Source organism: Phascolarctos cinereus, unplaced genomic scaffold, assembly GCF_003287225.1.
Source record: "Phascolarctos cinereus isolate Bilbo 61053 unplaced genomic scaffold, phaCin_HiC Scaffold_5;HRSCAF=322, whole genome shotgun sequence".
NCBI lineage: Eukaryota > Metazoa > Chordata > Mammalia > Diprotodontia > Phascolarctidae > Phascolarctos > Phascolarctos cinereus.
In genome coordinates, this window is record NW_027555958.1 from 377,410,771 (window position 1) to 377,435,260 (window position 24,490).

Here is a 24,490-nt window from a genome sequence, read left to right on the forward strand (position 1 = left end):
CATTTAATAAGCATTTTGGTACCTACTTTGTGCAAATGACCTCATTAACATAGTGCTTTAGGGCTAAAAAACACTGAAAATATAGTCACCCCCCCCACTCCAATATGATTTTACAGATGGGCAAACAGAAGCATCGAGGGGCCAGCTGATTTAGGGCCTGATCGAGCCCTACTGGGCAAAAGTGAGTTGAGTTGTGTAAATTTTTTCTCTAGTGGCTTCCATGTTCAGTTCTTCCCCTCCTCTTTTTGGAACCAATTTTTCTTGCAACTTTACTATACACTCAACTCCCTAGGTTTTTTGAGAAAAGGAGTCTTTTTTTGCCAGGGTCCCAGGTTCCTCCCTGCATCCCCCCCCCCTTTGATGGGAAACTGCTCCTGGGGTAACCACATGATTTGCCAGCTCAGCTGACGTTTCTAGGCTATAACTGTGGCAGAGAAATAGGGTGGATAATCCCCTTGGGCTTTAAAAAAGTGGGTGCAACTTAAACTTTTTAAGGTCATTTTTTATAAAATGCATGTTTAGTTCCAGAAAATTCTTTTCTTCCTGGAATGGAGGCATTTCTGTTGTGATGGTATGTTACAGCCAGTTGGCAACATTTTTTTTTTTTACAGATGGAAAAAACTTTGATCACCACAGGCTTTTTTAAAAATTAAAAAAAAATAATTAAAATGTTTAAAAACTGACTCTTGACAAAAAGGTTAATTCCTCAGCTTAATGTAGTCAATGTAGAAAGGCCCTAAGTCTCCAATGATTTCTTGAGTAGAAGGTCAAGGCCATCACAGGCCTAGGTGGAAGGGAGTGCTTTTTCATGTCTGCCCTGGTATAAGAGCATAATTAAGAAGTTGCCTCAGACAGAATCAGATTTATGCATTGTTTTATTCACCATGAGCACAAAGCAGGAAACAAGTCTCCATGGTTAAATGTACTTCTTACACAATGTGGCCAAATTGTAAACTTTGTTAAGAGCGATACACTAAATTTGTGAAAGATAAAGTTGAAGCATACAGATTTACCACTTCATACTGTAGTTGGATTTCCACTTGAAAATGAAATATTTTAAAATGAAAAGATTTTAATCTGGTTAAATATTTTCAAGAGGAAGAATATTTGTAAACTATCTTCACTTACACATGAATTAAATTTGAGTCTCAAAGGTACCTATGACCTTAAGCTTGCCATCAAATTGACATTTAGGAAAGGGTAAAAAAAAAATGGCAGTATTAACAAATTATTTATGAAATGTTACCTTCATTTTCTGAATTCTTAAATGAATCAGACTTGGAAAATGAGAAACATCACAAGCATTATTTATGAACATTTAGTAATGTTTTCTTGCATATGCAATAATTACTGTCCATCAGGTGACTGGTGTTGGGAAAATTTTCAATTAGATACATTTGTAAATTACCAAAACATGATTTCATTTGTATACTACCCAAACAACAGCTTCAGGGTCACTGAAGAAGAAAATTTAGCAGAAATATCTTCAGATTGAAAATTGACTAATAACTTATTTTGATGATTAGAACTCATTTTGGGGAAAAAGTGAAGACAGAATATTCATCTCTCCAAAAAGACAATGTAAGTTTGACTCCCCTTCCCACTACATTGCAAAGCAGCATTTTTACCTGGACAGTAAGAAAATTAAAGCTTAGAAATTGGTTGGTGTTTGGTCCTGCTTTTGTAGTTACATGTTTAACTCCAAGGACAAAGAAATTAGTGGGTTCTCACTCAATAACAACAATCACACTGATTATCTTCAAAGATATTTCGCATAACATTTATGTATCTCTTTAAATATAGTCTTACTGTGAATTGGTTTTATTTCAATGCTGAAAATGAATGAAAAATTTCAGTTTTACTGTTTAGTGGATACACATTCCTGTATGATTTTAGTGGTCTCCAGGAAAAAGCAGAGATACTTTATAATAGGGGTAGCTCTGCCACCCCTGGACAGTAAACCAAAAGGTACAGTTCAAATGGCCTCCTCTTGGCTGTGGTTGTACCTCTAGGAATTCTTTATTCAGCCATTGAACTATGCTTCTGTCTCCATCTGCTCATTCTGGGTTTTGTCCTCAGCACTCAAATTTTCCAGGCTCTTCTCTCCAGCAACAGTTTCACTAGAAAACCAAACCAAAGACTTAGCTTTTCATATTTATTTATTTCTGAAGGGCAATGGTTCATAACCTTAATATCAAATCTTATGAATTCCCAACATGATAGTGATTTTATTAGTGTCTATGTTTTGAGGTACACTGTTGGAGAGAGAACCTCCAGCTTTAGCTTTAGGTGTTGGCCATGGAACAATTAGAGATTAAAGGCAATAATAGCTACCATCTTGCCAGTGGGAAGTCCCGGCACTTTTTCTTAAATAATGTTTTCAAATTACCCTACATTTATATTTTTGTCACATCCATTCTACTCTGAGAGGGCCCATTAATTCATAATCCCTATGTTAGATTTTTTTTGGGGGGGCGCGCGCACAATGCCTACAAAGTTCTAAATAGTCTGAGCTGGGACTCTTAGTTTCATACATTGACTTTTCTGGTAGTGGTTAATAAGCCCTTTGAGAACTGTATTCTAAAACATCCTAGTAACAGAGGGACTGTCACATGCACTGGAATGTATGAATTCTGGATGCATACCTACACACATAAACATCTCTTGTTCTCCCTAGGAAGAAGGGAATATTTTTTACATATGTATGCATACATTTTATAATTTCAATCTAATTAGAACAAAGTTTCAATCCAAGTCTCCTAGCTCTAAATCCAGTGCTCTTTCTATTCTAGGTAAAGATATCTTTCCCTTGGCTGTCCTCTCCAATTCTTGTGGTTGCATACAGAACTATTAAGCAGTTTTAAAAGTTAAATAATAGGAAATATATTAATAGTCCAACAAAGAGAAGGATGTCTTTGTTAAGAAAAGAAAGAGCTAGAGGAACTGCATTAAAATTTTGGCCCATTATCTGCTATCTGTATGACAGCAGCTGCCTAAGGAGGTAAATTCTCTGTGAAGAGAAATTGAATCAGCACTTGTCAAATTATGTGTGTTTGTAGAGGCAGTTAGGTGGCACAGTGACTACACTGCTGGGCCTGGAGTGGGGAAGACCTGAGTTCAAATCCAGCCTTAGATGTTTACCAGCTGTGTGTGGGCAAGTCATCTAACCTGTTTGTGTCATCTGTAAAATGGAGATAATGATAGCACCTACCTACCAGAGTGGTTGTGAGGATCAAATGAGATAACTGTAAAGTGCTTAGCACAGTGCCTAACACAAAGTAAGTAAATGCTATATAAATGTTAGCTATTATTATTTTTATTGTTATCACTCTTGGTTCTTTAAAGTTTACAAAGCACTTAGTCCACCCTAACCCTGTAGGGAGTAGAGCAAATATGATCACCATTTGACAGATGAAAAAACTCAGGCTTAGAAAGGCAAAAAGACTGGAGTGCTTATTTTCCCCCAGTTCCCATCAACTCTGAATTTTATTGTAAACCATTTTAATCAGTATTTTAGGTACAGAGAAGTAGTTTACTATTGCTTTACTTTGCGTAATTTCCAAAAATTAAAATGTTTGGACAATTTTTTGTATTATTAATAAGCATTTTGCATTTTCTCTTTAAAATTATTTTAAAATCTTTGATCATTTTCATTGGGGGACAGGTATATACCATATTTCACTGCATAATCGTCGTGGATTTTATGCCAAATATTTTGCATAAAAGTGGAGTGAGACCATAACGTGAAGCTTTTTTTTGTTTTGTTTTCGGCTAGGCAATGACGTTAAGTGACTTGCCAGGGTCACACAGCTAGTAATTGTTATGTGTCTAAGGCCACGTTTGAACTCAAGTCCTCCTGAATCCAGGGCTGGTGCTCTATCCACTGCACCACCTAGCTGCCCTCTAATGTATCTCATCACCCACTTAAACACCTGATTATGGTATGGAGGTGACCTTGAGACTTCAAGGCTATGCCAAAGCAGGACAAGCTCTGGCAGACTCCGCCAAGCCAGGCTAAGCCTAAGTTCAGAGGTGGCTATCAACAGAATCTTGGCCACTGAATGAACAGTCATTTTAGGCCAGAGGATTTCATGACAACCATCTACTACACAAAAAAGAGGTGGTGGGAGAAGAGGCAGACAATGCCCTGTTAGTGGAGCTGTGCATTGGTCCAGCCATTCTGGAAAACAATTTGGAACTAGGCCCCCAAAGAACCGTGCCCTTTGATGAAGAGATCCTAAAAAGAGGAAAGAGACCCATCTGTACAAAAATATTTATGAGTCCTTTTCATAGTAGTAAAAAATTAAGGAGATACTCATCTATTTCAGAATGGCTAAACAAACTGAGGTATATGAATGAATATAAAGGAGCACTTTGTGTTAAATGATGAACAATTTCAGAGGAAACTGAGAACTGTATCAACTGATTTGGTCAAATGAGGAGAACAATTTTTATGACAGCAAGCAGAGTGAAGGAGAACAGTTTCTACAATAAAAGGAAAAACATGTTTGCAAGACTTTAGAAATCTCATAAATGCAATACAAACCACAAATGTGACATACTATGTGTATTTGTTATAAGGCTTTTCTTTTCTTTTTTTTTTTTTGGTGTTGTTCAGTGGGGGAAAGGGTTAGAATTAGGGGAATGTGAAAGAAAACATATAATGGGGGAAAAATGATAAAAAAGAAAAACAAAACTTCACAAGTATAGGACAGGGGGAGGCATTGTTAGATAGCAGTTTGTCCAGTCCTTCCAAAAATCTGGGGCTCTTGGTGGTCTGTAAACTCAGTGAATTGTCAGTGGGATGTGGCAGCCAAAAAAGCTAATATGATTGGGGCAGCTAGGTGGGGCAGTAGATAGAGCACCAGCTTGGGAGTCAGGAGGACCTGAGTTCATATCTAGCCCCAGACATTTAACACTGACTAGTTGTGTGAACTTGAGCAAGTCACTTAAACTTACTGCCTAGCCAAAAAAACAAGCTAATGTGATCTTGGGCTGCAGTAAGAGAAGTTCTGCTTCTAGAAATAAGGAAGTGGTAGTACCTCCATCCTCTCTTCTGGTTAGATCAAACTTGGACAACTATTCATTTCAGGGAACCATAGTTTAAAGAGGTCATTGATAAACTGGAGAGCATCCAGAGGAGGGCAATCAGGATAGTGAAAGGTCTTCAGACTACCCCAGTCAGCACAGAGAAGACTGAGGGAAATAATTCAAGTATATAAAAAGCTGTCAAGTAAAAGAGTAAGGGTTAGACTTTTTCTGTTTGGCTCCCGAGGGCAGAACTAGGAGCAATGTATAGAAATTGTAAAGATGTCAGAAAACACGCAAAATCAGAGCTACCCAAAATAGAGTGAGTTGCATCATGGGGAAGTTCATTAGCTTTGAAAACAATGACACCTCCAGGATCCTGTCTACCTGCTCTACTCCACTACTCTTCCTGGCTCCATCTCCCCAAATGCCATTTTTAGGTTTTCATGAGTACCAAGTACCTATTGGGTTAGAATCCAAGTGTGCTTATTAGGCCATCACTGATGAGGAAAATAAATAGCTACAGAACTGCTGACAGTGCTCTTCCCATTTTCTGTTTCTTTATCGCTGTAACTCACTTTACTTATGTGATTGCTCTTGGGACCATCCTGGCTTGAGTCTCCTACCAACCCTTCTGCAAGCCTGTTTTGTTGTCCCCAGCTTTTTTCTTTTTTAAGGCAATTAGGGTTAAGTGACTTGCCCAGAGTCACACAGCTAGTAAGTGCCACATATGAATTCGGGTCCTCCTGACTTCAGGGCTGGTGCTCTATCCACTGCGCCACCTAGCTGCCCCAGCTTTTGTGTTTAGAGATGACGTTGTCCTAATTTTATCAAGGCTGATGTGGCAGGGCTTCTTCAACAAGAGGCATGATCACACTTGTCAGACCAGCCTAATAATTCACACAGGAAAAACAAAATAGATAAATAATGCCTACTGTCTAGACCAGGGGTGGGGAACCTTCGGCCTCAAGGCCACACATGGCCTTCTAGGTCCTTGTGTGGGACCTTGACTAAGTCCAAGTTTTACAGAACAAATCCTCTTATTAAGGGGATTTGTTCTGTGAAGTTTAGATTCAGTCAAAGGGCCGCACTTGAGAACCTAGAGGGCCACATGTGGCCTCAAGGCCACAGGTTCCCCATCCCTGATCTGGACCATGACATGCAGTCGGGTGGGTCATCTATTGAGAACATCAGCATTTATCTCCTGGACAGGCACTGCAGTGCAAACAGAATTGAACCAAATGGGATTTAATTTGGGAAACTGCAGTATTTTCAACAATCCTAAGCTGCACCATGAAATAAAACCCCATCTTTTTAATAGCAATATTTTCTGGTGATATGTATATAACTGAGAAGCATGGAAATACTTTAATTTCAGGACAGTCAAAACTGTGGGTGACTCAAAGGGCAATGAATACACATGATGGTCACAAATAGTCTCTAGCCTATTACCAAAGATAACTTCAGCGCAAAAAGTAGTGTAAAGGATATCATCCAGGAAATGCATGTTGGGAAAAGGAAGTGGGTCTGAATGTAGAAAGAACAAAGAATAACAGATACACTGTGTTGGTAATGGAATGTTAGAAGACTTGGTGAAAGACCTTCAAGACATTTGGTAGGGCTTCTTATGAGTCTACATAGACACACTGGGTAGAACAACTACATAGTATTTGTGGGAGGGCACACACAAGTTATACAAGGTAAGTGAGCAGGTTTCCCATCTGTACTGCTAGAATGAGTCTACACATTGTTAAGATCATAAATCCATTAAAGATGGTCATAATGAATAAACATGAAATTGTCTTATATGCTTTTTGAATATCCTGGACCAGTAGAGACAGGGAAGTATCTTGTACTTTTGTATAACCCACAGCATGACAGATTTTTCAACAATAGTTGGCTGACTCACTATACTTTGTGAAATGTGAATCACTGGTACTACTTTAAATTCATCTACTTGAATATTTATTAAATGCCTAGGTAGAAACTTCTACCTAGGCATTTAATAAACATTCAAGTCCTTTCCATCATTATATGTCATCATCCCCACCACGGACTATATTACATATATATTCCATATACATGCAAGACTTTCTCTGTCTTTATGGGGGGCAGCATCATGACAGATGTAGCAGCATTACCTGGATCACTGAGAGCTGGCTGACAGATTCTTACTGCAGCAAGTTGTTGTAGATCTTAGAGGTGGATGAAAAACTCAAGAGAAGAATGCGGATGAATGTAGGATAATTTTTCCTGTAGGGACAGACCAAAACAAAACAGAAGATCTTTGTAGTAGGAAGCAATAGGGAAAAACATTAATCAGAGATGTACTATTTGGGAAAAACCAATGGACAGAGATGTCTGGGAGCCAATGTGACAGACTGGAAAGAGCACTAAGATTGAGACCTTGGTCGCAGGCCTGGCTCTGGCACTGATCGGCTATTGTGGTTCTAGGAAAACCACTCCACTTCTCTGGCCTATACACTTCCTGATTTGCAAAAGAGGAAGTTGTAAGGATCCTTCCAGCTCCAAAATCCTATGTCTTCTACATTCCGCGTACTGCTACTCAGCCGCCTAAATGTTGACCAGCTGGGAGTGGGAAATATCACCTGTTAACAAGTCACTGAAAACAATGAAGTGTCAAGAAGACACAACACAGGCCCTGACAAGGACAGAGGTTTTAGTCCAAGGGATAAATTATGATGTAAAATTACAGGAATGCTCCTTCTCCTTCCCTTCCTTGTCTTCTCTGACCCTTTTCTACCAGTATTTCAAGATGCTGAAGTCACGTGATTCTTCTACCCTGAAGTACTTTTCAGACTAGCTCTACAGCTGCTGCAATGCAGACACCTCAGGACTGGTGGGTTTCAGGACAAGCATGGTACTTGTTCTCTCTTGGGTTTTCTTTCCTGATTTTCCCATCCCTTCATGGGTCTCGAGGACTCTTAAAGGACTTTGCTATGGAATAAACTGGTTTCTAGAAGCTTTTTTCACGTGTCCCTTTCTCTCCAGTCCCACTGGTTACTGCTCTATTCAAGCCCTAATTATCCTTCACCTGAATTATTGCAATCATCTGCTAACTGATGTCACTGACTAATCTTTTCCTCCTCCACCTTTTACTACCCAACACTGTGATCCAAGCAATCTCCGTTTAGTCCGTAAGTTCTGCTGCAGCATTTCGTTCCCCCAGGCTCATCTCCTGATTCCTGGGGGCTGCCAGGGAGTGTACTGGTCCAGGGAAGCCTGTCTAGTTAACTTGAACAAAGGAAAAAAATAGCTGGCACCAGGGAAGGGCCCATAGGAGGACTCTCCTTCAGCACAGCATGCAGTGGTTATTAACTACTGAAGGAATAAAGGTAAATCGGGCTCCCTAGTTGAATGTCTCCTTCCATATATGTATATGTTGATAATTTATTTTATAGTGCTTTAAAGTTTACAAAGGACATTCCCCATAATCAGTAGTGAAAACCTATACCTGTCAAAGAAAAAATGCACATAAACTGCAATAATGTAGTGGAAAAAATCCTGGACAGAGTCAAAAGACTTCTGAGACCTGCTACTTACTGTGTATGTTTGAGCACAATAATAACCTTATACTGTTGTAAGAAAGCACTTTGTAACCCTTGATGTGTTCTATAAATATGAGCTAATTACAATATTAGCATTATCAATATTTTCTACCAGTAGGGAAAGTAACTTAAAAAAAAAAGAAATTGAAAATTTTCTAATTTTAAGGATATTTTGCTCTATATTTAGATTCTGAAACCTGTTTTCCTTGTGACTTTCATCAACTGCTCTTAGTCCCACATTCCCTGGTTAATCTGAAAAGTCAGAGAATTAAGATTTAAAGCTGGAAGGGACCATAACCATTATCTAGTCCAATCCCCTCATCTTATAGATGAAGAAACTGAGGTTAAGGGCTTTGCTCAAGGTCAGGTTTCATGTTTACTCTTCTCTTTTCCAGGCTAAGCACCCCTAATCAGCTAATCTTCATGGGGAATAGTTTCAGGGTCACTCATCATCCTGGTAGTCTCCTATGGATGTATTCTACCTTGTTAATGTCACTTCTAAAAAAGTGGTGCCTAAAACTGAACCCAATATTGCAGAAAGGGTCTGACCAGTGTGGTGTAGCAGTAGGATAATTATCCCCCTTCTCTGGATGCTACCATCTTCGCTTGTTGGGCTGCCATATCCCACTGTGGTTGTGATCCCTTAGAACCCCAAAAGCTTTTTCACAATAGCCATTTTATATCTACATCTCCATTGTCCTGTACTTGTGCAGTTGATTTTCTGTTTTTATTTATTAGCAAGTCTTTACATTCATCCCTATTAAATATGATTTTATTAACTAAAACCCATTGCTTCTGCATATTGAAATCTTTTGGGATACCAGTTCTACCACTCAGTTTATTAGTATGCCTCTGCTTTGTGTTGCATCAATCTGCTGTGTGCCACCTAAACCTTCATCTTAAATCACTCATAAGAATGCTGAGCAGAACAGAACAATGAGAGATCCCTGGTTGTTGGGGAGGGTAAACTCCACTATAAACTCCCTCCACATTGGTAAAGGATCCATTCATCAACCCTCTGTGGGTTCAGTTATTTAACCAGTTCTGAACCCAATCCCCTATTTCTCCATTTTGTCCATAAGGAAATAAGAAACTTAATCAAATGCCTTACTGGGTTCATGATGTCCATCGCATTCCATGACCAGAAATGGAAATCTGGATAGTCTGGTACAACTTGTTCTCAAGTCAATTCATGCTCACTCTTTTGATCGCTTCTTCCATTTCTAAGTGATTACAAACCATTCCTTTGTGTTCTAAAGTTTATTAAGAATTAATGTTAACCTCCCAATCCTCCTGTTCTCAAACAGTTGGACATTCTGCTTATCTCTTATCTTCTGGCAGCTAAGCTTCTCTCTCCCTACCATTTTTCAAAGATAATGACTAGAAAATTAGTTGTATTTGTAAGTTATTTCAGAATCTTAAGGTATAGTAGTCCCAGACCTTGTGACAAAAATATCCATGCTTTGTGACAAACTGTACCAGGGTCCCCAGTCAATAAACAAGTATTTACTGAAGTCCCGACTCAGGTTACCTGTTGTCTGTGATGTACTTTGTCATTTGATTCTATACGTCACATTCTACTTCTGTAAAAAACTTAGTATTTAGAAACAGCCTTGGATTTAGGACATGGGTTTGAAGCCCACCTACTAAGGAATGAAGGAACAAATTATGGTATATGAACTTGATGGAATACTATTGTGCTGTAATAAATGATCAAAGGGATGGTTTTAGAGAAACCTCAGAAGACCTGTGTGAATTGATGCAGGGTAAAGTAAGCAGAACCCAGAGAACAATTTATTCAACAATATTGTAAAAATAACTTTGAAAAGACTTATCAACATGATGACCAACCACAATTCCAGAGGACTCATGATGAACACACCCTCCATATCCAGATACAGAGGTGATGGACAAAAGGTGGACTAAAGTGAAGCATATGGTGGGGTTTTTTCTTTTTTCTTGGATATGGACAATGCAGTAATTTACTTTGCTTGACCATTGTTGTTGACTTATTTTAGTTGCATCTGACTTTGCATTGACCTCTTTTGGGGTTTTCTTGGCAAAGATACTGCAGTGGTTTGCCATTTCCTTCTCCAGCTCATTTTACAGTTGAGGAACTGAGGCAAACAGGGTTAAGTAACTTGCTCAGGGTCACACAGCTAGTAAGTGTCTGACTCCAGGGATGGCAAGCTCTATCCACTATTCTAGCTACTTGGCTGTATGTGTTTGTAATAGGGGTTTTGTTTTCCTTGATTTTTCAGTGGGTGGAAAATCAAGATGGGACAGAGAATTTGGATCTGAAAATAAAATTGAATTTTGAAAAGAAATATTGAAGGGGATTGTTTCAGAGAAACCTGGGAAGACTTGTATGAAATGATGCAGAATGAAGTGAGCAGAATCACCAGAACAACTTATATACTGACAACAATCAACTTTAAAAGGTTTAGGAACTCTGATTATTACAGAAAAAGGCTACCTACCTCCTGATAAAGAAAGGGATTCAGAGTGCAAACTGAAGCATAGTATTTTTTAAATTTTTTTAGCATAGTATTTTTTGGAAATGGCCAAGGCAGGCCTTTATTTTGCCTGACTATACATGTTTGTAACAGAAGTTTTATTTTTTTTTCTTTCTCAATCAAGAGGGTAGTGGGGGAGAGGAGTTGGGAAGAAGAGAAGGTGGATCTCCATTTGAAAAAAAAATTAATTAAAAAATAATAACATATACTTCACATGGTCCCTGTGAGAATCAAATGATATAATGTATAGAATGTACTTTAGAAATCTTCAAGTACAATGTAAATGTCAGCTATAAGTAGTAGTACTGACAGCGCTGTGTTATTATGACTACTGATTATGGTAAGAGCATCTCCTGTGAAAACTGCACCAATAGAAGGTCTAGGTTCTGCAAACTTTTACTGCCCTGGTGGAATTCTCCATATAAAGTGTTTTAGTCAAAGTATTCCAAAATGAGGGGGTTTTCCACAACCCTACCCTATCTGGTTTAACCCCTTGGCTACTGTAATACCGAGCACCTAAAATATTCAGTTTTGCCTATAACTATAACAGGTACTTCATGATTACTACAAAGGATATACTATTAATACACACACGTAATTTTCTAACCTCCATTAAAGTCCTATTCTGTTGGCTATTCGTGTTATGGAAGGGTTATAACAGCGAAGTACAAGCTTTGGCAGCACAAGACTTTTTCCTAATTTAGCCCCCCCCCCCCCCCCCCCCCGCTTTTCCAGTCTTCTTAAAACCTTACACTCCCCCAAGTACTCTTCACTCCAAGGACACGGGCTTCCCTGCTGTTCTAAGAACGAGATAATGCTGTGCTCTCTGCTCGAGACATTTTCTCTGGCTCTCCCTCAAACCCTGCATCTGCTCCCTCCCCATGCTGACTTCCTTCGAGCCCTGGCTAAAATCCTACCTTCTACAGAAAACCTTTCCGACCCCTTTTCTTCCCTTCCTTGATTACCTCCTACCGATCCTGGATGTAGCTAGTTTGTACCTCTATTTGCTTGCTTGTTGCCTCTCTCATTGGACTGTCAGTCTCCAAGGAACTCAGGGCCTGTCTTTTGCTTTCCTCTGTATCTCCAGCATTTAGCCCAGTGTCTGGCACATAGCAGGCGCTTAAAAAAAGCTAACTGACCGTTAAGCTCGGGAGGTTTTATCAAGCGGGAAAGGTTTTGAATGAGCGCCTGGGAACGGTCCCCACGGGCTGCCTCATCAAAGTTCAGAAGTGATACATTCTCTCGCTCGTGGCCTCCCACGAAGCCCACCCGAGGAGAGAAGGGATCCTAAGCCCAAGAAGTGGACGGGGCGAAAGATCTAAGTTCTGATCCTAGCTCTACTCCTTCGTTAGCCGGGGGACCTCTGGGCCTCATCTATCCAATGGGGAGTCACCCCATCTGCCCGGAAGGACTGGGAACCAGATGCAAATAACGTTACCGACGGACGGACGTAGTAGGGCTGCGGTCTAAAGAGGGTGGACCCTGCGGAGCTCGGCTCGGCTCGACTCCGGGCCTCTGGGCCTCGCTCCTCACTCCGGGCTGCACGAAGGCGGGGGAGGGTCGCCCCGCCGCCGGACGACGATGGGGCTGGGGGAAGCACTTCCCCAATCTTCCCCCCACCACCGGGAGCAGGCCCTGCCTCCCTCCTCCCAGCGGATCGCGGGTCCGCTCCCCCTCCCCCGCCGGGGACCACCCGCCGCCCCCTCGGACCATCTCCTCACCGTGCGTCCGGCCACCGCAGCGATGCTCGGACAAAGGACACGGTCCTCGACCTCCGCCTCAGCCTCGAAGCGACAGCGGGGCCCGCCCGCTCTGGGGATGCAGCAGGAGAGCGAGGGGAAGGTGGAAACCGAGCGCCAACACACCCTTACTCTTACTCGGGGGGCCGGGCGGCTATGCGCACACAGGCATTTCCGTCCGTCAGTCAGTCACTCGTGGGCTCTTCCGGTTGTCCTTCCCCTCTACTTCTCCCTTCATCTTTCCATTCGGAACTGCTGCGATGGTGTCTCACGTTGCTACACGGGACACTTTCACCAGGCACCTTGTTTGTCCAGATCTTTGCCTGATTGCTCCGGTCGCTTCCATCGTTTCCTGTTACTCAGCCACTGATATCTGAAACCCTGCGAACAGGTCAGGAATTTTATCTTGGCAGCCTCGGAAAGGCCATTTATTCGGCTTCTCCCGCGAAGCCTCTGGGCTTCTTTCCAGATTAGGCATTGTCTCAGGCAGCCCCACTTCGCAGCCCGGGAAGGGGGCAGGAAGCGGAAGCGGGAGCAAGAGCGGCGGGGTCCTCCGACGGGCGAAGTCCCCAGTGCCTGTGTGCATTCGGTGCGTCCGCTCCCTAGACGCGGCCCCAGGTGCGGGGTGGTGGAGGCGGAGTCGGCCCCTGAGCCCTGCCCGCGGTAGTTCGCCGGGATGAACCTGGAGTTGTTGGGTGAGAAGCCGCCAGGTCCCCCGGGGTGGGGACACCGTCTCTCGCCGGCCGCTCTCAGCCCAGGGCGAGAGGCTGCCGCCGGTGGAGTTGATTTGGCCAGAATTTCCTGAGCTCTCGCCGTGTAGGCGGCTTGAGAGTTTGTGCCCGTGCCGGGGTGGTGATGGTTGTAATGTGTGGGTGTGTGCTTGTGTGGCACTCCTGGTGTGTTCCAGACGTTCTGTGTGCGTACATCCTACACCAAGTGGGTGCCTGCCGAAGGGAGTGGATGCTTTGTGTGTCCAGGCTGTTCATTGCTTGGGAGAGAGGGCAGGAAGAGATTGCCGGAGTTCATAGGCTAATGGGAGTTATTCCTGAAGCAGACAGCGAAACGAGACAGAGAGTGGATTAGTCAAACAACCTTTTTATTAAGCTCTTTGTTCAAGTTATGGTGTCTTGGTGTGAAAAACCACACAGTCCCTGCCTCAGTCAGTCAGACAAGTATCTGTTAGTGCCAGGCACGCTACTAAGTACTGAGGATACAAAGAAAAGCAGCAGCAACAAAAAAGCCCCAGCTGTCAGGGAACTCAGTTAAAGGGAGAGATGAGATACAAACTCCAAACATGATACATACAGGAGCAATTGGATGTACTGTCAGAGAGAAGGCCCTAACCTTATGGGGGTTTGAGAGAAGCTTCTTATAGAAAGTGGGATTATAATTGGGACTTGAAGCCAGGGAAAACAGGAGGTGAAGAAGAAAATTCCAGGCATGGGAAATAGCTCGTGAAAATGCAGAGAGAAGGAGATGGAGTATATTGTGGGCGAAGCAACCAAGTGTTACTGGATTCCCAAAACACTCAAATCTCAATAGGAATTTTTAAAAAATTAGTCATTTAAAAATAGGTTTTTTTATCTCTGTCTTTTTCAGGTTCTCCTTTTCTCTTTTGTCCACTTTCTTCTTCATCTTTTTCATCATCTACTCCTCCATTATTGTACCCTTACTTATCCTCCTCCTCTTCACTCACATCTTTCTCTTTTCCTTCTTGTCATCCTCCTCCTCATCCACAGAGTATGGGGAGGGGAGTAAGGTGTAAGAAAGATTGGAAAGAGAGTAAGATCCAGGTTGTGAAGGGCATTAAAAAATGAACAAAGGATTTTGTATTTGATCAGGAAAGTTATAGGGAACCACTGAAGTTTATTGAATAGGTGGATGTGACAGTAGGAAAATTACTTGGATTGCTGAATGGGGGATGGCCTAGAGTAGGAGAGATGTGAAGCAGGGAGAGCACAGCAGACCATTGCCATGTGTAAGTTGATGAAGGCCTGGAGCATGGTTTATGGCAGTGTCAGAGGAGAGAAGAGGGTGTGTATGAAGGTAGAATGAACTGGATTTGGCAACTATTGGATGTGGAGGATGAGGTGTCAAGAGTGACATCTAGGGTGGAAGCCTGGGTGACTGGGAGGATGGTGCACTCTATGTGGGGAGAGACAAAGACAAGGTGAAAAATAGTCCTTGCCCTCCTGGAATTTACCTTCAGAGATGTCCAAAAGTGGATTGGACTATCTCAGGAAGTCATTAGTATTCCCTCTTTGGAGGTCTTTATGCAGAGACTGATGATCTTTTTTTCTAGTATATTTATAATGGGAGAATTTGTTTCAGATGAGGCTTGGACTGTATAGTTACTGAAGTCCCTTGCAGCTTATGCTTCTATCACAACATTTCCAGTTCATATCCAGTCTGTTACCAAATCTTGCCATTTCTATCTTTATAACATCTATTATATAAGGCTCTTTCTCTTCATTCATAAAGCCACAACTCCTTGTTACCTGTCTCCTAGATTATGACAGTAGCCTCCTAATTGGCCTTCCTGCTTCAAATCTCTGGATACATCTTGTATTCTGCTACCCAAGTGATTTTCCTAAAGTGTAGGTCTGCCCTTCTTACCTAACACCTCCTCTCTCCTTATTATTTCAAGGATAAAATGTTAAGTCCTTTGGTTTTAGCTACCCTTAACAACCTGCTCATTTTTTAGCTTCCCCAGTGTACTTACATTTTATTCCCCTCTTTGAACTCTGAAATAGCTACACTAGTCTACTCGCTTTTCCTCACAACCTACACGCAACAGTCTATCTTCCTTTTTTATGCCTTTTCATTAGCCTGTCCACCATATCTGGAATACTTCACTTCTGCTACTTGATTTCCCTGGCTTCCTTCAAGACTCAACTCAGATCTTATCTTCTGGTACCTTCAGTTGCTAGTGTATTCCCCTCTATTCTCTGTATATTTTGTATGTGTCTGTGTACATAATGTATGTACCTCTTGTATGTACCTGTTTGTATGTTGTCTCCTTAAAATGTGATCTTGAGAGCAGGAATAGTGTTCTTGCCTTTCTTTGTATCCCTAGTACTTAACACAGTGCTTGGCAAATAGCTGAAGTTAGTTTGGCATGAATAGCATTTAGATAATGGGGCCAAATCTAATGTGATGAAATTTAGGAATAGCTGTAGGATACTAAGCCCTTTTCTTTTCCTCCACTACTTCCTGACACCTTCTTCTCATTACCCTGTTTTTGTTTACCTGGTGTATACTTTTGAATTTACTTATACGTATATGTTGTTTTCCTTTAGAAAATGTTAATGCCTTAGGGATGGGACAGTTTCCTTTTTGTCTTTGTATCCCCAGTGCTTAGTACAGTGATTGGCACCTCTTAATGTTTTCGGTTGGTTGATTGATTATTGTTTTAATTTAGAAAAATCATATGGAGATATGGCTTTCTTGTGAAAAAGATACAGGGGCTTTTGCTAACTGCAAGCTCAATATGAATCAGAAACATAAGGTGTGAGCCAAACATGCTGTTTTGTTTTTCTTCATAGGAATTTAGAAAAGGTATTGGAGTGGTAATGAAATCATTGGGGCTTTAGCTAGATATTGAAGAAGTAGGTAGGATTTAGATAAGTGAAGTAGAATAGGGAGCCTGGGAGAATAGTGACAAATACAAATGTGGAGATGCAAAGTAGCTATAGGAATAAGTTGGTGCAAGAGGTTTAAAGGGAGACTTGAGGCAGAGAGATGAAAAAGATGGATTCCCAAAATTCACATGATGAACTAGAACAGATCTTCTGTCTTTGGTGACTTCAGGTAAAGATATGATCAGGTCTCCAAAGGTAGTAAATAAATACCCAACAGAAAGGGCAAATACAGGCTTAATGTTAGGAAAAGCTTCCTGACAAGTAGAGCTGTCCAAAAGTGCAATGGGCTACCTTGGGAGATAGTGGGTTACCTCTCCTTAAGGGTCTTCGAGCAGAGGCTGGGTACCCACTTGTTGAGTATGTTGTATTAGGGGTTCTTTTGCTGGTGTGAGTTGGACTAGGTAGCAACAGGTTTCTTTTTGCTTTAATATTCTGTGAATCATTATTTCATCAGTGTGCATGTTACTTTCAATAATGAACGTTGGGATTTTTTCATATTTTAGTTTTTTGTGAGTTGCTCAGGCCAAAATTACAATACTTTCTGATAATGAACCTTTCAAAACTTAGATTGGTTCTTGAAGAGGCACATAGCCCCATCCCTGGCCCTGGCCTTGAAACTTTTCTGGCTTGCTCTTATTGCTCTACTGAGAATGCAAGGTCACTTCCATGCTAGAATGAGACTTCAGAACAGAACTTTAGCAAAAAGATGCTAACTTTTTTTTTTTTGGTGATGCAGTTTGGGTTAAGTGACTTGCCCAAAGTCGCACAGCTAATAAGTGTTGTGTCTGAGGCTGGATTTGAACTCAGGTCCTCCTAACTTCAGGACCAGTGCTCTATCCACTGTGCCACCTAGCTGCCCTGAGGGATGCTAACTTTTGCAGTATTATATTATACTGTCTAGGAAAATGAATGTAATAGTCATGCTATAGTCTGTACTGGATAGACCATGTTTGGAGTATTATATTAAGCTCTGGGTGCTTTTAGAGCAGGGGTTCTTAAGTTGGCATCCACAGAACACTCAAGGGATCTATGAATAGATTTTGGGGGTTATTGAACTTGACTGATATGTATTCCTTCAGTTATCTAAAAACATTCTCTGAAGGGATGCATAGACTTTACTAGACTAGCAAATGGGTCCTTGACCCACAAAAAAGTTAAGAACCTCTATGTTAGAGTAACTTTTAAAATGAATGACTAGAGAGCTTTAAGCACATCATATGAGCAGACATGTAAGGATGTTTGGCCTAGAGAAAAGAAAACCTGGAGGTACTAAGTAGCAGTGGTCTAAGATTGAAAGGCTATCATCCAAAAGGAGGGGTTAGACTTAACTTTTTGTAGATCAGAAGGTGGGATTTACAGGAGGCAGATTTTGGGGTTAGTCTAATAAAAACTTTTTAATAATTAAAACTAAGTGAAATAGGCTTCTTCATGAGACAGTACTCCTTCACTGGTAATCTAAAATATGTTGCTGCTATTTTTAAAATTAACATACTTTCTTTACTTTGTTGCAGAGTCCTTTGGACAGAACTACCCAGAGGTAAGCTTGCAGTGTCCTCCTTGGTCCTACTTAGTGATGATATTGTGCCAGCTTTTGGAGAGAGCACATTTTTAGATCCTCATGACAGTAGTTTGAAATATCCAGTATGGTGATGGTTTTATTCTAACTTGCATTGGGAGCTAAGTATTTTATTTGATTGGTAGGGAAAAAAATGGATGGGCAGTTTTGGTCAGAACTCTCATAAATTTTTGTGACCATGACAATTTAAGTTCAAGAAAAATGTTTAAACTGAGTGCGAAGCCTGAGGAATTAATTGGAGTATCTTGCTGTTGTTGTTTATCTGTATTTGCTTTGTACTTTAGGAAGCTGATGGAACTTTGGATTGCATCAGTATGGCCCTGACCTGCACCTTTAACAGATGGGGCACACTGCTTGCTGTTGGCTGTAACGATGGCCGAATTGTCATTTGGGATTTCTTGACAAGAGGCATTGCTAAAATAATTAGTGCCCACATCCATCCAGTCTGTTCCTTATGGTAAGACATCTTTTATTGACATTTTAAACTTGAGTTGTATATTATTCTCCCCGTGACCAACAGAGGCTGTGACTGAGTAGGATTTATGGTACCAATTGAACCCTCCCTGGTTTGGGGAGTTGGGGGTAGAGGGTGGCTGAGAAGTTTGTGTGCAATTGGAAGTCAGAATTGGTTTGAATGAGCCAAGATCGGGCAGACAGGTTGAAAAGCTAGAAGGACCAGAGGTGAGAGGTGGTATCTGAAGTAGAATTGGAATAAAAACCAGAAATCAAGAAAAAAATTCCTGAGGGAATCTTATGAGAAGCAAGGCTTTCATAGATGGAAGCTAGGAGCTAGACCAGGGGTTCTTAACCTGGTAACTATGAACTTGCTTTGATAACATTTTAGTAAGTATATTTCCATGTAATTAGTTTCCTTTGTAATCCTGTGAATTTTATTTTACACATATAAAAACATTCTGAGAAGGTTTTGCTCTGAGTAAATTGCCAAAGGGGTAAGAGTTAAAAGAGATTTTTTTTTACAAAAGAGCAAAAAAAAATTATTTTAAAAGTGAGATGACAGCAGTGGAGAAAAAGTTGCAAAAAGAAATGAGAACTATGCAAGAAAATTATGAAAAGAGAATTGACAGTTTGATAAAAGAGGCACAAAAAATCCTAAAGCAACTCCTTAAAAAACAGAATTGGCAAAGGGGAAGGTAATGACTATGAGACATCAAGGAACGATAAAACAAAGTTGAAAGACTGGAAAAAAATGGAAGAAAATATGAAATATGTTATAGGAAAAACAACTGACCTGGAAAATAGACGAAGGAGAGATAATTTAAGGATCATTGGACTACCTGAAAGCCATGAGCAAAAAAAAAGAGTATAGGCATTATATTTCAAGAAATGATAAAGGAAAACTGCCCAGATAGCATAGAACCAGAAGCTAAAGTAGAAATTGAAAGAATCCATTGGTCACTTCCTGAAAGAAATCCCAAAATAACAACTCTCAGGAGTACTATAACCAAAATTCAGAATTTCCAGATCAAGGAGAGAATACTGCAGGCAGCCAGCAAGTAAGAATTCAAATACTGTGGAGCCACATTCAGGATCACACAAGATTCAGCAGCAACAAAATAAAGGAAGGCAAAAGGAGCTAGTATTGTAACCAAGAATAACCTACCTAGCAAGACTGAGTATTATGAAATGGGAATAAATGGATGTTTAGTGAAATAGAGGACTTCAAACGTTCATGATGAAAAGATCAGGGTTAACGTTGAAACGCAAGAATCAAGAGAAACATAAAAAGGTAAACGTGAGTGAGAAATCGTAAGCAACTAAACAAGATTAAACTTTATATGCCTGTATGAGAAGATGATGCATGTCACCGTAGAAGAACGTTGTCATCACTAGGACTGTTAGAGAGAAGGCATGGTTATGAGTCTGTTGTGTTGGGATGATCTCAAAAGAAGAATGGAATGGTGACACAAGGGAGGTGCACTGGTAGAGGGAAAGAAGAGAGAAGAATAGGAAAAATTATCTCACATAAATGAAGCACAAAGGATAAGTTTATCCAGTATAAGAGAGATGAGTGAGGGAGTAGGGATTGTGGAAGTGGGCAACATTTAAACCTTGCTTTCATCTGAACTGATTCAAGGAAGGAGGAATATACATACACACAACTGGATACAGAGATTCATCAACAGGGAAGTGGGAAGGAAAGGGCTAAGGAGGGGGGAGTCGGGAATAAGAGGGAGGATAGATTAAGGGAGGCAGTGGTCAGAAGCAAAACAAACTCTTTGAGGAGGAGACAGTTAAAAAGGATAACTGTATGAGAATAGGATGGAGGGAGATAGCAGTCATAACTGTGAATGGGACAAACTTGCCCATAAAACAGAAGAAGAGAGCAGAATAGACAGTTGAACGTTTTGTGAAAATAAAAAAAATGAAATCTTATATGTGGTAACTTACAATACAGAAAAAGTAACCTTTTCTTTTTTTTTTTTTAAGCTGGAGTCGAGATGGTCACAAGCTTGTGAGTGCATCAACTGATAACATAGTGTCACAGTGGGATGTCTTATCTGGAGACTGTGATCAGAGGTTTCGATTCCCTTCACCTATACTGAAAGTCCAGTATCATCCCCGAGATCAGTATGTTTAGCCAAATTATCTCTTGGGTTGGGGTCTAAATTTACATGGGCTAACTCTGGATTGGTGAATATTTTAGTTTAGAGTCAGCCCCCCAGAATGTATGCAGATGATTTTGTTCTGTGCGCTGTTGGTGCCCTTGAAGTTTTAAGAGAAGCAGCTAATGATAATTTGCTTTATTGTAGTTTTATAATTAAAATAGAACAGAATCTTTTTTATTTGGAAAAATGGGCACATAGAAAAGTAAGCACGACTGTCTTAGTTGAAATTTTAGGAAGTTGGGATATTTGAGGGGTCAGTAAGTAAGGATCTATTTGGGGGGAAATCGGAGGATTAATCTTTAGATTCCAAAGCTCAACTTTTTGCATCTGTCTTTTTTAAACAGGAACAAAGTTCTTGTATGCCCTATGAAATCAGCTCCTGTTATGTTGACCCTTTCTGATTCCAAACATGTCGTCTTGCCAGTAGATGATGATTCTGATCTAAATGTGGTTGCATCTTTCGATAGACGAGGGGAATATATCTATACGGGGAATGCAAAGGGGAAGGTAAGTATGCAAGACAAGATCTTCAGAATTAAGATAGCCTTCCGAAAAGTATTCTGTTGTAGAAATTTGCTACTGTTATCTTCAAATCAGCATTGGGCATTGGCCCTATTCATACATACTTGGATGTTTTATCTCCTTAGCTGTATTTTCTTATATTCTTGATATCAGTGACCTAATAGCACAGATCTGCCTATAGCAGCTGTATTCTGAATTTTCCCTGCCTACTCAAATTCTGTTGTCTGTTTTCCTTTGATTTTTCACCAGGCAGAGAGGCAGAGATTTGTTAAAATCTCATTAATTCAGATCCCTGGAGGCTGAGCTGAAGATTACCTTTAGGCCTTTTGTATAAAAATGTTTGCCAAATAAAATAGTATAAACAAGATCCAAGGGGATATGTGTAAGTTACTAGAGAACAAACTTCTTACTATTTAGTAAAGTGGATCATTGAAAGCTTCAGCAAAGGCACAGTGTTAGTCTAGTTGAAGTATGTATATTCTTAAAAAGTATATGAAAATAACAAAATTTTTTTCTTAGTCTAGACCTGTGATTTCATTGGCATAGAGAACCCAGTGAGTACAGTTGCCTGGAGGACTTGGAGAAAGGTGCAATGATTTGCCCAGTGTGTGTCAGAGGTGGGACTTTCAGCCAGGTTTTCCTTATTTGAGGTCAGCTGTTTATTCACCATGCCAATCTAACAAAAAAAATTACTTATCTTTAAACAGCTTGTAATTCAAGTCAACTTTTCCTCCGAGAAGGTAGTGCGTTATTGTGCATAAGACACTGTGCTAAGTGACCCTGGACAAATCAATTAATCTCACTGAGTCTCCAGTTCCTCATCTGTAAAGTGAGAGGGTTACTGAACCTGTAGTGGAGCAAAGTTTATTGGTTTTTTTTTTTATTATTCTTCTACCTCGAGTTGAATAAATACACACTAGGTTTTGTTTTTGGCTTTGGACACTTTGGGCAGTGATTTAATGGCTTCTTTAGAAAATGCCCGTTTTGAAGTTCTTACTTGATCAGTAACCTTGCTAATGTCTGATAATGCTGCTGCTGCTGTTATAATGATGATGATGTGTAATTTATTTATGTAACAGGTTATTTTATTCACCTGTTCACCCAGTAGTGTGCAGAACTTTAAAATATTTAAAAAAGCAGGATGACAAATTGTCCCAGGACTGTTTGTATCTGTGTTCCATCAAAAAAGATGAGGATTAGATGAATAATATAATAAATAATAATTTAAAACATAGGACTAAAGGTAGAGCTTTCAAGGAATACTTTTAAAGAAAGGTCTCAGAAGCTATCCATGGCAGCTTGAGAAAGCTAATGAAGTCTCCTGAAAGACTGAAATTCCTGATAATTTTAGTCAGTAATTGAAAATAAAAGCCAAAACAGATTAACGTCACACAAGGAGTCAAAGCAATGCAAAAAAAAAAAATTAAAACAGTTCAACATCAAGCAAAAACTTTATTTTAGAGACTTGAGAAGCAAAAAAGGAATTAGGAGAGAGACAGATATTCCTATAGTAGGGGGCTATGGAGAAGTTCTGATGGTGTGGTTGAAGTCACAACATAATGGAAGTACAATTTGGAACCATGTGAAACAGCTTGTGTACCTTTAATATGAATCCGGTGACATGCCTTTGTCAACCGGGACTAGTACGTTTTTGAAGTGTCAGTTCCAGAAGTGTTTCTCTAAGTCTTTAATTGAGTTATTAGCTATGCTGATATTATCTATCATTTCTCTTCCTGGTTTTTGTTTGTTTTGTTTTGTTTTTGAAAAGAAAATGTTAATCTTCATAAAGAGCTACTGTGGGGTATGGCAGTTTGCCAACCACTAAATTTTTTAAAAGTAGAGGGATAGCAGCTTGCCTAGGACCATTTCTAGCTGAACTTTATCAAAAAGGATTGTGATAATCATAATATCTTGAGAGAAAGCATAGCGCTGTGGATAAAGGATTCTTCTCAGAGCCAAGAAGACCTGAGCTGAAGTCCACCTTCTAACATTTGCTGGTAGTATAACCCTGAGCAAGTTACTATACTTGTTGGTGTCCCAGCCAATTCTCTAAGATTTTTAAGTTGGAGAGAAGGGGCAGATCTGCACTGGTAGAGGAAATACTTCGTTGAGTGTTAGTTCCCTGTGCCAGTAAAACCACAGGTCTGGTTAAAAAACAAAAAATAAGATTGCATATAGCACTTTAAGGTTGCACATTACTTTTCTGGTGAAATAGGCTGAAGAGATATTGTTATCCTGATTTTGTAGATGAGGTTCAATAACTCATTCATATAAGTATAAGAGCTGAAATTATAATTTGGTTGTTTTGACTCATAAATACAGTTTAGACAATAAAGAAAGCTACAATGTAGCAGTATGTCTAGGATCTTATTCTTTCCTCTCATTTGGAAACATAAAAAGAATGAAGTTCAGACAGTCCTAATCATTTGGTGCCTAATTGGATTTCAGATCTACCCTTGAACATTATCTCTTACATATTGGTAAAGTGAATACTCAAGAATATTAACACTGCCCTTTGAAGAAAGCTCGGTGCAATGGTGGCTGAGGTCGATGTGGTATATAACTCATAGGATTTAGACTTCTGAATGAATACTGACAGCTACATAGATTACCTGGGAAGATGACCCTTGATTTACCAATAACAGTCAGGTCAGGCTGCCGACCAGTCTTCAGGACGCTCATTTTCTTCTTCTTTAATCTTTAGATCTTGGTCCTAAAAACAGATACCCAGGATCTAGTTGCTTCTTTCAGAGTAACAACTGGGACCAGCAATACCACAGCTATAAAATCAATAGAGTTTGCTCGGAAGGGGAGGTGAGTCAGGACCCTGGTTTTACTCAGGGCAGCTTTAGTCTTATCTTTTCTGTTTTGTTTTTATTTAGCTTTACTATGAAATGCTGAAGCTCCAGTAGCAACTTACTGTGTTATAAATATTTTCACATGGTCTTAGTGGAGACAGTGTGCCTAGGTTTCCTTTTGTTACTTTATTTTATATAGACGTTTCCATATTCCTGTGCATTCTTTGTGTATTGTTTTTATGATAATGTGATATAATATTACATTTAGGATGTTGTCAGTTGTTTTTTTTTAATGTTAGCTGCACTGTGTTTCTTACATTTAATTAGAGCTATTTATCCCTCCTAGTAAGGTCTTGGTGATGCTAAGATTCAGGCATTCAGAATAGATCCCTTTTTTGTTGTTGCCATTTAAAGATTCAGCTGACCTTTAGATACTCCTGGATATTGATTGAGCATATACTAGTCTTTGTATAA

General features: G+C 40.1%; 1 protein-coding gene and 1 long non-coding RNA gene across 5 annotated transcripts in view; one reads left to right on the forward strand and one right to left on the reverse strand.

The window, feature by feature from the left end:
- Positions 1-857: 857 nt before the first annotated feature.
- On the reverse strand, positions 858-13,071 carry LOC144457809 (uncharacterized). Its single transcript, XR_013487320.1, has 3 exons — positions 12,835-13,071; positions 7,170-7,281; positions 858-2,120 (listed from the first exon to the last, which is right to left on the reverse strand). It is a non-coding gene; the product is annotated as an uncharacterized LOC144457809 (long non-coding RNA).
- A 310-nt stretch (positions 13,072-13,381) lies between these two features.
- RBBP5 (RB binding protein 5, histone lysine methyltransferase complex subunit) overlaps positions 13,382-24,490 on the forward strand; it is a 33,641-nt gene continuing 22,532 nt past the window's right edge. For 2 of the 4 annotated variants that reach the window (XR_002327688.2, XM_078156380.1), the window contains exons 1-6: positions 13,382-13,547; positions 18,005-18,030; positions 18,354-18,526; positions 20,518-20,658; positions 21,041-21,203; positions 23,923-24,032. Coding sequence is in view for 3 of the 4 variants with exons in the window: in XM_078156380.1 (XP_078012506.1) it covers positions 13,529-13,547; positions 18,005-18,030; positions 18,354-18,526; positions 20,518-20,658; positions 21,041-21,203; positions 23,923-24,032 (632 nt within the window). In the remaining variant the exon portion in view is untranslated. The remainder of the gene's footprint in view (positions 13,548-18,004; positions 18,031-18,353; positions 18,527-20,517; positions 20,659-21,040; positions 21,204-23,922; positions 24,033-24,490) is intronic. The other 2 variants (XM_021003052.2, XM_021003050.2) reach the window with 2 other exon arrangements.